The sequence below is a fragment of the Polyodon spathula genome, chromosome 3, assembly GCF_017654505.1.
Source record: "Polyodon spathula isolate WHYD16114869_AA chromosome 3, ASM1765450v1, whole genome shotgun sequence".
Lineage (NCBI taxonomy): Eukaryota > Metazoa > Chordata > Actinopteri > Acipenseriformes > Polyodontidae > Polyodon > Polyodon spathula.
This window is the reverse complement of record NC_054536.1, coordinates 63,529,152-63,545,525: the sequence shown is the minus strand read 5'-3', so window position 1 is coordinate 63,545,525 and position 16,374 is coordinate 63,529,152. Positions and strand designations below refer to the sequence as shown.

The 16,374-nt window shown below is 36.3% G+C and overlaps 2 protein-coding genes across 4 annotated transcripts in view; one reads left to right on the top strand and one right to left on the bottom strand.

The window, feature by feature from the left end:
* Positions 1 to 1,677: 1,677 nt before the first annotated feature.
* On the top strand, positions 1,678 to 10,161 carry zgc:101716 (uncharacterized protein LOC492784 homolog). 2 transcript variants are annotated; one of them, XM_041245687.1, is made up of 7 exons: positions 1,678 to 2,664; positions 3,899 to 3,960; positions 4,571 to 4,666; positions 5,789 to 5,932; positions 6,373 to 6,860; positions 8,498 to 8,630; positions 9,773 to 10,161. In XM_041245687.1, the coding sequence occupies exons 1-7, from the start codon at positions 2,415 to 2,417 to the stop codon at positions 9,863 to 9,865; spliced, it is 1,266 nt and encodes a 421-aa protein (XP_041101621.1). In that variant the 5' UTR covers positions 1,678 to 2,414; the 3' UTR covers positions 9,866 to 10,161. The 2 variants fall into 2 exon arrangements, with proteins under 2 accessions (XP_041101621.1, XP_041101620.1); XM_041245686.1 differs by having other exon boundaries at positions 1,679 to 2,664; positions 9,689 to 10,161.
* Positions 10,162 to 12,232: 2,071 nt separating this feature from the next.
* The window catches only part of tbc1d31 (TBC1 domain family, member 31), a 32,517-nt gene continuing 28,375 nt past the window's right edge, over positions 12,233 to 16,374 (bottom strand). The window contains exons 21-22 of one of the 2 annotated variants that reach the window (XM_041245681.1): positions 16,178 to 16,309; positions 12,233 to 13,079 (exon numbers count right to left, since the gene is read on the bottom strand). In XM_041245681.1, coding sequence (XP_041101615.1) covers positions 12,940 to 13,079; positions 16,178 to 16,309 — 272 coding nt within the window. In that variant the 3' untranslated portion in view covers positions 12,233 to 12,939. Of the gene's footprint in view, positions 13,080 to 14,408; positions 14,546 to 16,177; positions 16,310 to 16,374 lie in introns of those variants that run through there. The other variant, XM_041245682.1, reaches the window with a different exon arrangement.

Here is a 16,374-nt window from a genome sequence, read left to right as displayed (position 1 = left end):
AACGATGCACCTGCCTGTGTTTGGGGTCCGGTTGCAGTTGTTTCGATGTTACCACCCAGCTTCAGTCCCCTGGTTGAAGTTAGGTCTCTGTAGAGTCACTACCTCTTTGCACTTTGGGCCGCTGTATAGGACAGACCTGTGGATTTCTGTTAATAGTGTTAGAATGTTAGAGACCCAGTTTGCAATGCTAATAAAGCAAGAAAAAAGGCTATTTATAAATGAAATATTTTATACTGATGTATTTAAGTAGTTTGTATGAATTTTATACTTAACTTTGTTGTTTGATTATATAGTAAACCTTATTACTAACCACATCGCACTTAGTATTACTGATGACCAGCGGCAATTGATTGTCATGTCCTTTTTTATAGCATTTTTACTAAAATCCTTATTTTTTCCACTGATCTACTCCGATTCAAGCCCATTACATGGGTAAAAAAAAAAAAAAAAAAAAAACATTCTTTGGGTCTCTGTAGTCTCCTTCGTATGTCCAGCTATCTTCCTATATGGGCATTTTGTGACCTTGATTGCCAGAGGTACAGTAAAAGCCAGTTTTACACTTTCTGGCTGCTACAGGTGGATGTGTGAGCTTTTAAGGTTTGGCATACAGTTAATTGAGATGAAATTCAAAAATCTCCAGACAGTGTTGGTCTGTGTCTATCCTTTGATTGCTTTATCACAGAATTTTATTGCAACTAGGTAACGGCTTTAAAAGGGTGGGGGCTTTTTTTTTTTTTTTTTTTTTTTTCAAAATGAGAATTATGCTACAATTCTTATTAAAATCTGCTAAAGAACATCTGGTTGCGCCTTGATGAATTACAATCAAATTTACATTTTTTGCAATGTGTTGCTGTAGCAGTTTCTAAGGAGGATGGGCAGGGAGTACTTGAATCAAATCAAGAATTTGTTTTCTCCGCTCCATTGCATAAACCTCAGATTTTCCATTGACTATATTAACAATGGGACCTGACTTTCTATCCTTGTCAAGGGAAATCTGTTTTTTTTTTTTTTTTTTTGTGTGTGTTTTTTTTTGGACTGGGTATTAAAGCAGGAACATTGCAAATATATGGACACCCGTGATAAACGAGCAGTAATTTAGCATGGATTAATATTTTTCAAAATGAATTGAAGTGGACCCTAGCAGTTACTTTGTCAGTGGCTTTGTGCATTTAAAAAAAAAAAAAAAGCAGAAGGAGCAGCATTGTGAAAGTAAAATAAATAATGTTTTAAAAGCTGCAGCTTTGATGTGAGTTGTTATACCGAACTTGTATACTGATGTGTTTGGACAAAACATACCTAATAAACGGGGGGCGGGGAGCGGGGACAGTATCTTTTGTGTGTTATGGAAAAATAACTTAAAAAAAAAAAAGCAGTACTAAAAATGTGTAAATGGTAGTTATTTTCAGATATGTGCAACACATTAAGATATGCCTAAAATCTATTTCGCTTTTAAAGGTGTGTAGTTTACATTTAATTCTAAAGGTATTTTAAGTTGCTATGCCTTGTAAGTATTGTAATTGTTTTGAGAATACAATTTAACATTCTCTAAAACTTGTGTGCAAAACTTGATTTAAAAGCAACTGTGTACAAGTATGAAATGATTACCTTAACTAATATGAAAAATAACAATTTTATTTTTATAGTATTTTTTGAATAACCACCATTACTACAAAACTAATTATTGGATGATCACATGCATTTTTTTGGAGCATCTGCTTTTGTTAGGGAATAAAATTAAATGTATTTTTTCCTGAATTTTTGGAGATGTTGAAAAATTGAATTGCTAATTCCGCTGGATACATATAATTGTTGGTGTATTATTCATGAGCAGATGTCAAACACATGCAGCTAGATTTCAGGGATATTTTAACGGTTTTAGATATGATTATAGTTATAGGCATGTGTCTGTGCTTACAGTGGAGCAGCATTCAGCAGAAGTGTGTCCATTATGGACCTGTTTCCATCCTATTCTCTCAATTGTTTTATTAGTTTTCATTTATAAATTGAGTGACCAATTTTTATTTTATTTTCCCCAATTTGGAATGTCCAGTGTTTTTTTGTCCACACCACAGCGAGTCCTAACACACACAGTCAATCTGAGGGAAATTCAACAGTCAGCTGACGTCACATGTTTGCTCCGTCTACTCCTGCAGCTAGGGAAATCTCCCCAAACTGTCCAAGCGCCGTCTGCATAGACCGGTGACGTCAGGCGCAGATCTTGTCTGCAATCTAGCCGGCAAAGAAGTATCGTGAACGCACCCATAGCTTGCGACAGGATGGAGTGCAAAGCTTTCGGGTGCTTGAATAATAAACGTAGAAATAATACGAATAAGTTGTTTTGTGTGACAAAGCGTCTTCATTCATAACGGGCGATCATAGCAAAAATAATTTTTAAAAAACTACATAATTTGAGAATGGGGCATACTGACAACCTTTCCATTCGGTCGAAATTCTTGAGCTTGAATGCCACGAAAGGAACACAGGCAGAGGTTCTGGGGCATGAATGCAAGACGAGGCTAATCCTTATGCGACGCCAACAATATTTGCCCACAAGAAGAAAACTTCACACAGCAAAGGGCTGGAATGAAAACCAGCAGACAAAAAAGGGAGTCCTCAGGACCGAGTTTGAGAAGCCCTGGTTTAGGACAACGAAATCATCAAAAGGTAGGTTATTGTATATAACTGTATTTATTAACTATAAGGAATAAACTACATCAAAGTGGGCAAGAGACCGAAGGTTTCTTGTCACCAGAAGCCCGAGATACCATATAGGCTTTTTATTGCACACTTTTATGTACTTTTATTTTTTGTCAGTTGTAGCCGTTTACAAAACAAAAGCTTGAAAAAGTAGAACGCTTGTATTCTGCTTTCTCTTTATTAGCGTTTCCAGTTTGGAAATTGTTAAAGTTCATTTTTTTCTCTGCTTGTAGACACACATGCTGTTTCTCCTTTCTCCCGAGAAATTATGTTCTCTCTGCTGCAAGTTTGCCGTGGCTGGGGTGGTATTATTGATCGTTAGTATCTGTTGTACTGAAACGAGTGGTTTTTGTACTTTTTTTTTTTTTTTAAACCGATTACAATTACTGTATTACGTTTTAACTGACTGTGTTTCATCCTTTCTCTAATATAAATGTGTCTCGACCAGTTACAGTACACAGTGCTTTGTTCTGTGTAGTGTAATGAGTGACCCCTACTGGCCGAATAAGGCCATTGTATGTGTGCATAAAGTCATGACTAGAAACTAGATAGACCGAGCAGGGGCTTTAAATTATGACAAACGTTTTCAGCCACATGTTTTTTTTTTAATTATTCAATATTCACTACCGCTACCAATACCCTTTAAAACTGTGCCTTCATAACAAAAATGTAATCCCACTATGGTCGCATTACATTAGGAAGGTAGTAACAATATATAATTAGTGGGGGACATTTTCAGCTGTTCATTTTGTCTTTGTGTTACATACATAATGCTGATAAAACGTTGTCTGTGTTTCTTTGGCCATCAATGCACATTACAATGCTGGCAGTGGTTAGGGTGTTTGCTGGTCTCTGTTGCATGCACACTGAATAGTTGTCAATGCTGTTGATGCATTATTATTATTATTATTTTACATAGACAATATATCTGTGCATCCATTGGCTCAATGTTGTATTGTACTCCTTGTTTTCTAAGAGAGCCATGTTAAGCATAAAATGAGAGATTACAATTACATTATACAACCATTCAACAAGGGAACTGTTTTACAAAATCTGAAGAGGAACACTTTGAGCCACCAAAAGGGAACTCGGGCAACTGTTGCTGTTTTTTTTGCCGGGGTTGTTACAGTGTAACACAGCTTTTTGTCCACATTGAATATGGAGTTTTGGGGTTGTGAATTTGATGATTCTGTTTTCGCAGAAACTAGAGAAAGAACTTCAGTCAAATTGACAAAATATAATGCAAAATTCTGCGAACCAGAGGTAAGTGTGTACAGAAATAATTTCGACTGGTGAAAATGATTATACGATTTTTATTTTTCACATAAATAGATAGCGGTACTAGTCATGTTTTTGCTTTTGCAGATACTGCCTGCCAAAAAAAAAAAAAAAAAAAAAAAAAGTGTTATAATTTATAGTATATGGATAATTCAGTATTTGACATGCATAAAACAAATAATGCAGTGGTAAGCATTGCCGACTTAAAATATTATTAGTAAATAAGCGTATAACAATAGTACCTGGCAGTATTGTACGTTCTTGTAATGTAAGTGCACATGTCAACTGTGAAACGACAAACTGAAAAGTGACAATCACGAATTTTACGAAGATCGTAGCACCATCACGTCATTTATATATATATATATAATATATAGTATATATATATTTTATATATATATATATATTATATATATATATTAAATAAATGTCAGGTGTTTGTTTTTGTGCCATTTTATTAAACCTGTCCAAAATTAAGTTACAGTGTGCCTTGTCCAGCATCCATGATCAGGTCATTTTATTTTGCTTCTGTTGCATGATTACAGTGTAAAGTCAACAAAGTTATTGTGTGAAGTTTTGTTTTTAATCAATGCAGTGGTTTTGTGAAGAAATAACGACAGAAGATGAACTTGAAAGGCAGAAAGCCTTTAAGTTTCGAGGGGATCTGGCGTACAGACGCCACGACTTTCAGGTAATGACAATGATACATTCTCCAGGGACACTAAATGGTGAAAATGCTTGTCAACCAGAATAGCATGCGTTGGATATGGAAAGCTATTTTCCTTGTTCTAGGATTTCAACATTGGCTATGATATGTTTTAATCCAGATTTGTTTTTTATTTAGTCAAAATCTTTGTTCAGGGGTAAAGCCACTTGTATTTTTTTTTAAATATGATTTTTTTTTTAATCCAATAAAATGACACCTAACAAGTCTCCAGCATGAGTAAGGTTCATTTAAAGGTCAATGGTTGCGCACAACCACATTTTTAACCACTGAAACTTAGCAGGCTGAAAAATGTAACTTGTTTGTTTTTGGTGGAACAGAGTATGGTTTATATTAGATTAGAGGTGGTGTGTCAGTCAGACAGTAAAAATATTATATATACTTTATTATTATTTTTTTTAATCTGTAAGACAGTTAAAGTACTACAACTTCCTACAGCAGTGGGGTTGGACTATTCTGTGGCCTCCCATGGCCCAATCTAATGACTCCTTAGTAAATATGTTTTTACCAAATAGATTTTTGTCAAAACCATTGTGGGCTATACAATGTTAATTATATGTTTTACAAGTACCGCTTTGGAAAGCATGTGGATGTAAATTTTTATGTTTTAGTATTCTCCAGTATGGACCAGGCATCCGTCTGTCAGTCCATATAGTGCATGCAATGCATTCAACCTGAGTTATTTTTATTCAGGCACAATAAAATCATACAGTGATTTCTCCCTAGCAACTAACATATGACTTTAATAAAGAAACACACTGGTTCTCAACTCCAGTGGTGGCTGTAAATAGTCTCACGTTATTGTTTCAACTAGGGATCTAAAACCTTATATATATATATATATATATATATATACTACAGAGGGGACCTGAGGGGCTGTGAGTCTTTAGGGCAGAAATAGAAAGGAATGCATGTTTAAAAGGAAGATTGAGGACCTAGTTGAAACAAAAACCTGGACTGTTTATGGTCACCAAGATTTGAAGTCAAGAAACAACTAACAAGAAATAAACCAAGATCTTGTTTCCACTGCTCCTATATTAATACTGTGCAGATTGTATCTTTTTTATATTTTTGATGGTGTGTTTTCAGAAAGCGCTGTGTGAATACTCAAGCTGCTTAATGCTGGTGCCGGAGGGTAACATTGCCATCAGGCGAGATGTACTAGAGGGGCTGGCTCGAAGCTTCTGTCAGGTGGGCAGTCATGGAGAAGCTATGCAGATAGCTCAGCAACTGGTATGTTTTTGTTATCCTTTTCTCTCAAAAGTATATATTAAATAATGATGATGGGGACTTAATTCTTCTTGTGTTTTTTTTATATTTAATTTTATATACGATTTAAAACAGAAATTAATAATTTAGTTTGTACATACTGTGTGAATATAACAATGTATGAAGCAGTTTAAAAAAAAAATACATTGAGGAATGTTTTACATCTGTACAAAAAATAAAATGTAGGAAATAGCTGCACATGTGTGAGGAGATCATTTTGAGGTAAAGCTATATGATGCTAAAGATTAGTTTATCCTTCAGTCTACAATAAACAACTTTTCTTTCGCAGTGGACATTTACATACTTAATACATGTCAGTAGCCAAATCTGCCAACTAGTAAATTTTGATCATAATCTGCAAATATTTTCACTGCATCCTTTTATACATGCTTTTGCTTTTATAGAGGAATGAGGCAACCAACAGCAGTCATCTTACAGTTGTGTTAAACCTTGAAGTGACCATCTTTCGGAGCACTGGAAACCTGAGAGAGGAGTTTTCTAGTTTACAACAGCTTGTATCTTTGTACCCTTATAACCACTGGCACTGGAAAAAACTGGCAATGGCTTACATGAACCTGCTTCAGTCTGCATCTTCCCCATCGTCAAGGACTACAGCAAATGAGCCCACACCACATCTAGCACAAAATAGTGGGTTAGAGGAAACCGTTGAAGCTAAGGTCACAGCATGCCAGGCAACCTACAGAGAAAACGGAAAGCATGTGAAGCCTCAGCGTAGCAGGAAGGCTACAGAGGCTATGTTGTGCAAGTCTGATAGAATAAGTCCCATAGAAGAAAAAGCAAACCCAGAGGAACAAATCCCATTGAACTGTCAGGGTCAAGAAGAGATAAAAGATACCTGGCTAAGGACATGCATATGTTTTGTAAGAGCAAGGTAATGTAATTTACGTACGCACATGGTGGTTTGTAGACATGTACCCAGTTTGCCTCCTTGTGTTGGTTTTGTGTTCTATCTTTTTTTGATAGAAACTTCATAGAAATTGCACATAACATGTTGGGTGGAGGAGGAATTACATGTTAACATGACATATATAGGACAGAACCAAAGGTGCATAATATTAGTAACAGATGTAAAGCACAGTATGTCCACTTTAACACATTTGCAAATTTACTGTCCTCGAGTAATAAGGTTAAATTGCTTTTTAATTTGTCAAAATATAGACTATAGATATTTTTGGAAGCAGACAATGTGTTCAATTTGCTAACGTTATTTGGGACACAGGACATACATACGATTAGCTGCAGAGTTTAAAGCTGCATTCCTTTTTGGTTCATGCATTTAAATGCATCAGTTCAACAGATTTTGATTGTTTAATTTGAAACTCTATATACAGAAGTTGTATTATCCTAACTTCCAGATTTTACCAATTTAAAGTATTTCCTTTAATTTAATTATGTGATTTTGCCACTAAAGCTCCATTACATGTGGTTTCAATTAGAAATGAACTATTTCACTGCCATATTGTTTAAACCTCTGGACCTATCAGTGATTCAGGTCTTTTTTCACTTCCATTTTACTTCATGTTTAAAAAAAAAAACATTCCATCTATATGACATTTGCCCTTGTTTATACCCCCAGGGATACTTTATTTTTGTTCACTAAAACTGACATTCTTGGTTAATTTCTGATTCCAGTATTTCAGTATGTTGCATTTGACTAGGACAACATTTTGTCTTCATCTAGACCAGTGTTGCCCAATCCTGGTCCTGGAGGGCCGGTGCCCCCCCTGGTTTTTGTTCCAACTGTACACTGAATTGCTTATTTGGGCCAATTAAGCTTCTAATGTGCTGATTGGTCCAATTAAGTAATTTAGGGGACAGTTGGAACAAAAGCCAGAAGGACACTGGCCCTCCAGGACCAGGATTGGGCACCCCTGATCTAGACAATGTGGGGAAGCTATAAAAAAAAAGTCCAACAAGGTGCTCGGATATAGTGTGAAAAGTGTTGAATTTAAATCAACGGAAGTAACGTTAAAACTGTACATTGCATTAGTAAGACCTCGTCTTGAAATGTTGTGTTCAGTTCTGGTCGCCTCGCTACAAAAAGGATATTGCTGCTCTAGAAAGAGTGCAAAGAAGAGCGACCAGAATTATTCCGGCTTTAAAAGGCATGTCCTGTGCAGACAGGCTAAAATAATTGAATCTATTCAGTCTTGAACAAAGAAGATTACGCGGCGACCTGGTTCAGGAATTCAAAATTCTAAAAGGTATTGACAATGTCGACCCAAGTGACTTTTTCAACCTGAAAAAAGAAACAAGGACCAGGGGTCAAATGGAGATTAGACAAAGGGGCATTCAAAACAGAAAATAGGAGCCACTTTTTTACACAGAGAATTGTGAGGGTCTGGAACCAACTCCCAGTAATGTTGTTGAAGCTGACACCCTGGGATCCTTCAAGAAGCTGCTTGATAAGATTCTGGGATCAAAAAGCTACTAACAACCAAACAAGCAAGATGGGCCGAACGGCCTCCTCTCGTTTTGTAAACTTTCTTATGTTCATTTTGTTTTCAGGCTGCTGTTCTGCATGGTCAAGTCCCAGCAGTCATCATTTGTCTCTGAAAGAAACAAAAGAGCCCTGGAGGAGATTGATAGGATACTCCATGGCCTACAACTGAAGGAAGAGACGCTTCACCTAATTACAGAGGTGAGGGAGGAAAAACTCGCTGTAATGTGTTTCAATGTGGGTCCCTACTGTACCATCAAGTGCCCAGTGTAACATAGAAAACTTAATCTGAACTTTCTGTAACTAGAATTATTTATCTTGTAATCAAGATAGAAGTAGGGTAAATTACAACAAGCATTTTAAAAACTGTGTTTAATGTGTATCGTTTTAAGAGCCAAATCTGTTTTATGGTGTGACTCATCCATACATAGAAATAAACACATTTAAGACATTTGGTCACTTTTGGTAGCCCTGTTACAGAGGATGACCATTTGTCACGTTATCAAGTGATTATTTACCTTTTCCTGCGTCAATTGAGTATCAATAAGAGCATCATTTTGTTCATCTTCTGACGGTCACAAATGCAGACATAGCTCTTGCTCGTAAGAGCCATTTTCATAAGCTTGTTTTTTCTTTGTCTGCTTACTGATTAATTTACTGTGCACACCTTCACAATGAGATGTACGTGAATCCCATGAAAACTCTGGTGTAGAACCCTAGAATATACCAAAAGAAATAGCCTTTTGAAACTTGCCACTTTATTACTGTCCATAGTGTCCAGTGACATTTTCACAACTATTGGGCTCAGGACCAGAAACACAAGATTTAATAAGTTTTACTTTTGTGTCATTCAATATTGTCATGAAATATGCATGCATTTTTACATACTACTTTTCGTCTTGCTAATCAATGTACTGTCAGTCATGTCGGAAGCAAGACACTTCCTGGAAGGCCTGTGACTGACAATCTTTATGGTCATGTACCTTTTGGTTTCTGGATAACAATGACCAAATGCTTTGAGATATTGGTCACAACTGATTAAGTTTGTGGTGTCGTTCAATAAGAATGAACCTATTGTGCCAGGTAATAAGTCAGCATAGCTACTGCTACCAGACTATCAATAAATGTTTCAAGAATATTAAACTTAATCAATCAAAATATATTTAAAAGGTGTTTCAAATTTGATACACAGATGAATTGTATGATTGTCTCAGTCAAGTTCCATCATGGGTAAAAATAAGATATTTAATGTGTTTTAGGTGATGGGAGAAGACCTTGTTGCAGAAAAGTTAAAAGAGGAAAGTCAGGATGCTGAAAATTCCTCCTCACTGGCCTGTCTACAGGTGCTGTCAGGCCCGATGTTTGAGCAGAAGTGGTTTGGCAAGATCCGAGAGACGGTCCTTTTGTCTGGAGAAGGAACAGAAGGCTGTCGGTAGATGATGGCACTGGAGAAGAAATGTAGCATTTGTCAAATACTTCATGGAATCGACTGTCTGCCATTTTCAGAAATGCTTTGTACACTGATCGTTAGAGGAGGTTGTATGATGTGTTTAACTAAAAGATAAAAAAAAAAAAAAAAAAACTCAATTTTAAAATAGCAAAATCAGTTGGCAACAAATACAAAAAAAAAGTGCAATATATGCCTTTACCTTTGCTGTCCTTTTTATCCTGTAATTTTATGACTTGTGCTGTTCTGCATTTTTAAAATAAATAAAACTGCCTTTTCAAGCTCTGGCTTTGGGGGGGTTTCTTTTTTTAAATTCAATTAACCTCATCTGTATTTATATTGCTGACCAAGTCATGCTGTTTGCAGAAAACATTGTGTGAACTTCATGGAAAATAATGTATTGCCAACACAAAGACAGTTTGCTAACATGTTATTGTCAGTGCTACTTGAGCAAGCAATTTGTGCTCGTTATTTTGTGAAAGTGTTTGCTGATCTTGTTATCCAGTAATCCAGGCAGATCAGATGAGGGTTTTTTTGCGTGTTTTTTTTTTTTTTTTTTTGTACCATTGGGTGCTGCAATCACTGGTGGTTAACCCACTCTGCATTTCTAAAGTAGTAGTTTGATTTCCAATGAAACACGGATGCAGTGTGGTGTGACGCATACATCCTAGAGCCAGGTATCAAGTTGGTTTAAACTGAGTAAGTCACTTTGAATATATTACAAACTACGTTCCCCCTGTCATGCCAACATGTCATTTTCCCCCGTAACCAAACTTAAATTATTTTCAGAGGTTTGCACAATATTACTTCACACACTATACATAAAGTCAGCCTAATGTGCATATAATTACCAAATTAAACAAGAATACACAGTAGCCCAACACAAATTTAAGCTTAAAAAAAAATAAAAATCATTATACCTTAAATGGTAAGCAGTGGTAACCATGGTGACAAAATGATAGTAGGGGGTTTTATCATTTGTGGTATCATACAACTCTACCACAAAGACTTTCAAAACATTAGTTACCCAAGCTAAATAGACATGTTGAACTAAGGAATTAATGCCAGAGTAAATAATGCTGAATGCAAAGTAAAGATTGTGCAATCATAAAACAACCGCTAAGTGCTACAGCAATAGACTTTGTTAACGCTACTTAATTAAAATGTATATACAAATTTTGAGTGCTTATGTCAAGTAGAAAGGGCATAATGAATTCACATATCCTGGTGCACAATTGGGTTCCAGTGTAAACATAATATTTAGAACTTTATCAAGGTACTGAGCATAAGTTATTCAATTACTTCAGCTAGTAATGCCAATACCAAGTTTTATCACAATTGGATAAGAATTAGGTCAAAACGTTCAAGAACAAGCAGTCTGCCAACATTACCTTCTTAAAAAATATACAGTACATATCCACCACCATCTGTGGTAAACATTGTTTCCGTATTTTCATTAAAGCAATTACTAATACATATGTAAATTACAAACAGGCACTTTAGTAACGTGGGGGGGGGAGAAATACATTACATCAGTATGTCAATAACGTATGTGAAAAGTGTTAGAAAGACAAAGTTAATGCTGTCTTTGCTGAACTCAGGATTCCTAACAGCATGAATCCTCCCTCAGTTTCTATAGATAGTGACATGCTACCAAGCAGGAAAGGATAAGCAGCTTATCATGAATCCCCTATTCACATACACACAAACTTTTCTGAAAGTGTTTCAGAGTGCATCCATTCATAAAGGAAACATCTGGTAATCTGGACAATTAAAAACTACTGCCAGTACTACTAGGCTATCTAGATGTAAAAGTAACTTCATATTAAAATTACTTTCAAACAGGGAGATTCAATTCTACGATCTTAAGGACTGGAAATGAAGGTTTTATATTTATCAGCGATAGTCAGAGGGTGTCTATATCTATATCTATATATATCTATATAGTGATTTAGATTTATAAATGTACAGTATAAATAGATTATACAGAGAAGTTCAAGAATGTACTTTTGACAATTGTGGGAAGCACTGAAGTACAGTAGCTCTGTGCCTCATTCCTCGGTTTCATTGGTCATTGGTTATTTCTTCTGATGTGGGATTAGGATTTCTTAACATGAAACTTGCAACTGGACTACAGGAGTTAAAGTATATTTCTGTCTTAGTAAGATGATGATGATTCCATTTATCCTGCGAATTTGACACACTTTTGATCCATGGGTGCCCAAAGTCTTTGTAAACATTGCCATTGAGACCAAACTACCATACTTGTCCTGGCACTGTGGGATTAATCCTGATCTCAGCTACATTGTGATTTTTAGCACCACTCCCGAGAAAAAGACAATTCAGTGTAGACAAGGGTATATTTATTACACCACCAAAGTGTGTTTTAATGCATTACAATAATATAAAAAAACCGTATACTCAAGAGTTCAATGTTACAAAAATAAATTACTGGATATATATTTTTTTTAAGTTAGATCTGCTAGGAATTTGGAGTCAGTGTGCCAGTTCCATTATAGAGAGGCAAAAAAATAAAACAATAATTACTTCATTAGTTATTTTAAGACCAGGAGAATTGCTTCTGTTAAAAAGCAAAAATAAAGAAGAAAAAGCTACCTCAACACAGAATTGAGTTAAAAAACCTGGAGCCACATGGTCAGCATATTTACACATGAAATGCCTGCCATATTTCAAAGTACAAGAATTTACTGCTACCTAGCAACAGCCAATGGGAAGCCTTACTTTTCATTGCCTGCCCAAGGAACAAACAGTATTAAAGCGATATCGTACCAGTTCAATCCATTCTCTATCTGTACCTAACTTAAAAAAAAAACCCCAAAAAACACCCTTGGATGCCGTTTGTTTTCTCACACTTTTCAACTGAAATAATGTTCTAATTGTGTGGTTGCATCCCTCTATTTTGACTGCCAAGGAGACAGACTAATAGAGTGTGCAATAAAATTGAATTACAGCAAGTTGTGTAGAGTTGGATATAAATTTACTTTATTACTTTTAATAGACAATAAAGTAATTGTACTCTCAAGGGGAAACCGAAATCGGAGTTCAGTTTTGTGTGATGGATGAACAAGCTGGTGGGACTCTGCTCCTCGCCCGGGCTGCAAGCTTTTGCCGGAGCTCTCGGACATCCATCATCAGTTCACGCTCCTTGGTTTCTAGGTCGCTTCTCCCTCTGTCTAAAGAAACTGGAAAGAAAAGAACATTCCGACTGAATCCAGTTTTTATTTTGCTTGGCGTAAACTCATGAGATTATAGCGATGCATTTCCAAGACAACTGGCAGGACAGCAGTAGCAGCACACAGTCAAACAAGTTGAAGAGCCAAATAAAACAAACTAAATAAATATATAGTCCTGCATCCCTAAGCTACTGGTCACAATGTCAAAAGTATAATCAGCAAACAAACATATTAAACAGTCATGTGTAAATCACCCCTGGCACGATTTCAAAATTAAGAAAAAGAAGAAATGTGTCATGAGGGTTGAGGGTTGGCTGGGAAAGTTTTCAAGTTTGCTGGGCCAAGATAGGAAAAGGCATGTTTCTTTAGTTCCAGCCTTGGGGATTTCAGAAGTGCATACTGAATATTAATAAATAAATATCTTCCTTTGGGTAATAAAAAATCCAGTAGTTTGAACACAGCAATATACAACACCGAGCACTACCTTCTACAGTACTGAAACTTATTTAAGGAGTAAAAAAAAAAAAGTGCAATAAAATCACACTGCATTTACAGCTACTTCATTTTAAATTTGTTTAATGTCACAGAACATGTATTTTAAATTGAAAAGACATCTTCAACCAAGCTTTATGTGGTGAAACTTGACTTTTTAAAAAAAAAAATACTATTTAAGTTTTTGCCTTTTCATTTTTTTTGTTTGAAACTATGGATTGGTACTGGGTTCTGTTGATTCAGTATGGAGTCAATATCTGTGGTGAATATCTGTGTGCTTGTCTGAAAAACTGTAACTGTCTGACTGAACAGACTTGCTCATTACATTTAAATCATGTGACAAAATGGTCTTTAAACTTGGCTGGTCCCACCTACTCACCATCCACACACACACACACCTACAGAAAGTCTACACCTCTTAAACTTTTTTAACGTTTTGTTGTGTCAGTGCCTCAGTGTTTCATGCACTTAAATGATGATTTTTTCCATTTATCTACACACCATACTCCACACTTAAGGGGAAAAAGTTTTTATTGAGACAAAAATAATATATTAAAAATACAAAACAAAGATCAGAATTGGATAAGTCTCCACCCCCCTGAGTTAATACTTGGTGGAAGCACCTTTGGCAGCAATTACAGCTGTGAGTTTGTTGGGATAGGTCTCTACCAACTTTGCACACCTAGATTTGCCAATATTTGACCATTCTTCTTTATAAAACTGTTCAAGCTCTGTCAAGTTCCTTGGGGAGTGTTGATGGACAGCAATCTTCAAGTAATGCCATACATTTGATTGGATTTAGGTCAGGGCTCTGACTGGCCCACGCAAGGATATTTACCTTTTTGTTCCTTAGCCAGTCAGTGTAGCTTTGGCTGTGTGCTTTGGGTCGTTGTCATGCTGAAAGGTGAACTTCCGTCCTAGTTTTCTTGCAGCTTTCTTTCCTCCATTAATTTTCCCTTCAATCCTGACAAGTGCCCCAGTCCCTGCCGATGAGAAACATCACCATAACATGATGCTAACACCACCATACTTCACAGTAGGGATGGTGTTCTTTGGGTGATGCGCTGTGTTGGGTTTGCGCCAAACAGAACGCTTTGCATTTAGGCCAAAAAGTTCCATTTTAGTTTCGCCAGACCACAAAACTTTCTGCCATATGGCTACAGAATCTCCTGAGTGTTTGCATACTTCAAAACAGGATTCAAGGTGGGCTTTCTTGAGTAATGACTTCCTTCTTGCCACCCTACCATAATAGGCCAGATTTGTGGAGTGCTTGGGATATTGTTGTCACCTGCACACTTTGACTAGTCTTGGCCATAAAAGCCTGTAGCTCTTGCAAAGTTGCCACTGGCCTCTTGGTAGCCTCTTTGATCAGTCTCCTGCTTGCTCGGTCATCCAGTTTGGAGGGACGGCCTGATCTAGGCAGGGTCTTGGTGGTGTCATACACCTTCCACTTCTTAATAATCGTTGTGATATTTTTTTATACCCATCCCCTCATCTGTCGCTTTCAACAACTTTGTATCTGAGTTTTTTTTAAAGCACCTTGGTGCTCATGGTTGAGTCTTTGCTTTGAAATGCACGACCCAGCAGATGGAACCTACAGGAACTGCTGAATTTATCCTGAAATTTAAAACACAGGTGGAGGCCACTTAACTTGGTGTGTGATTTTGAAGGCGACTGATTACACCTGAGCTAATTTAGGATTGCTATTACATCAGGGGTGGACACTTATCCAACTAAGCTATTTCAGTTTTTATTTTTAATTAATTTTCTACAAATTTCTAGAATATTTTTTCACTTGGAAGTTGTGGGTTAAGATGTGTAGATCAATGAAAAAAAAAAAAAAAAAAAACTATTTTAATGCATTTTAATTCCAGGCTATACTGCAACAAAAGGTGAACATTTTGAAAGAGGTGTAGACTTTCTCTAGGCGCTGTGTTTACATATATGTGTGAAGAGTAGATTGGGACAGCTGAGCTGAAAGGTCACACTGTCACACGGTTTGAAAGGAATGAGGAAGGCTGTTCAGTGTGAATCCTGAGACAAAGATGATAACGCAGTACTGGAGCATCAGAAGCACTCTAAATGACAGCAAACATCACAGAACGTCAAAAGGGGAACAAATAAATAAAACGACATTAAGCTTGTGTGACATTATCCTGGACACTCTTCACAAGCACAGCAAAATTGCAACTTATTATAATTGCAAATTTTATAATAAAATCATTATGCACATTTCTCAACCTTCTAAGTAATTCTAAAAACAAATGCATAAAACAAATCCAAGTTTTCACAATTTTTTTGCTAAATGAAAAACTAGTTGCTATAATTACAGACTAACAAGGAGCATGAAGGAGCCCTTAGATTGTCAAAAAAAAAAAAAAAAAAAAAAAGAGGTTAACTTAGCACATGGTAGAAGCTTTAATATAGCATCAGCTCTTACTGTACACATCACCTCCCAATACCATATACTGAGTGAACAACAAAATTCAATAGTATTTACACTTCTTGTTAAGGAATGCATATAGGTATAGCAGTAAGGAAATACAAAAATATTTGGGTTAAACTTAGAAAGGTTTAACTCTGTGGCTTCGAACAGCACATATAATTTCACTTACAGTGAGTGGATGAATCATCTGAAGACTTGTCGTTTAGACAGAGGTTTCGAGGTTTGGGCTCCACAGCAACAGGCTCTGGCAGTAATCTCCTAGCCGAGCGTGGAGATCTCACTCTTAGATCCCTCAGTCTCTCTGGAAGGCATACAGTTCATTTATTTCTGGTTAATTAATAGGCTCTACTTGAATGCATGCACAGG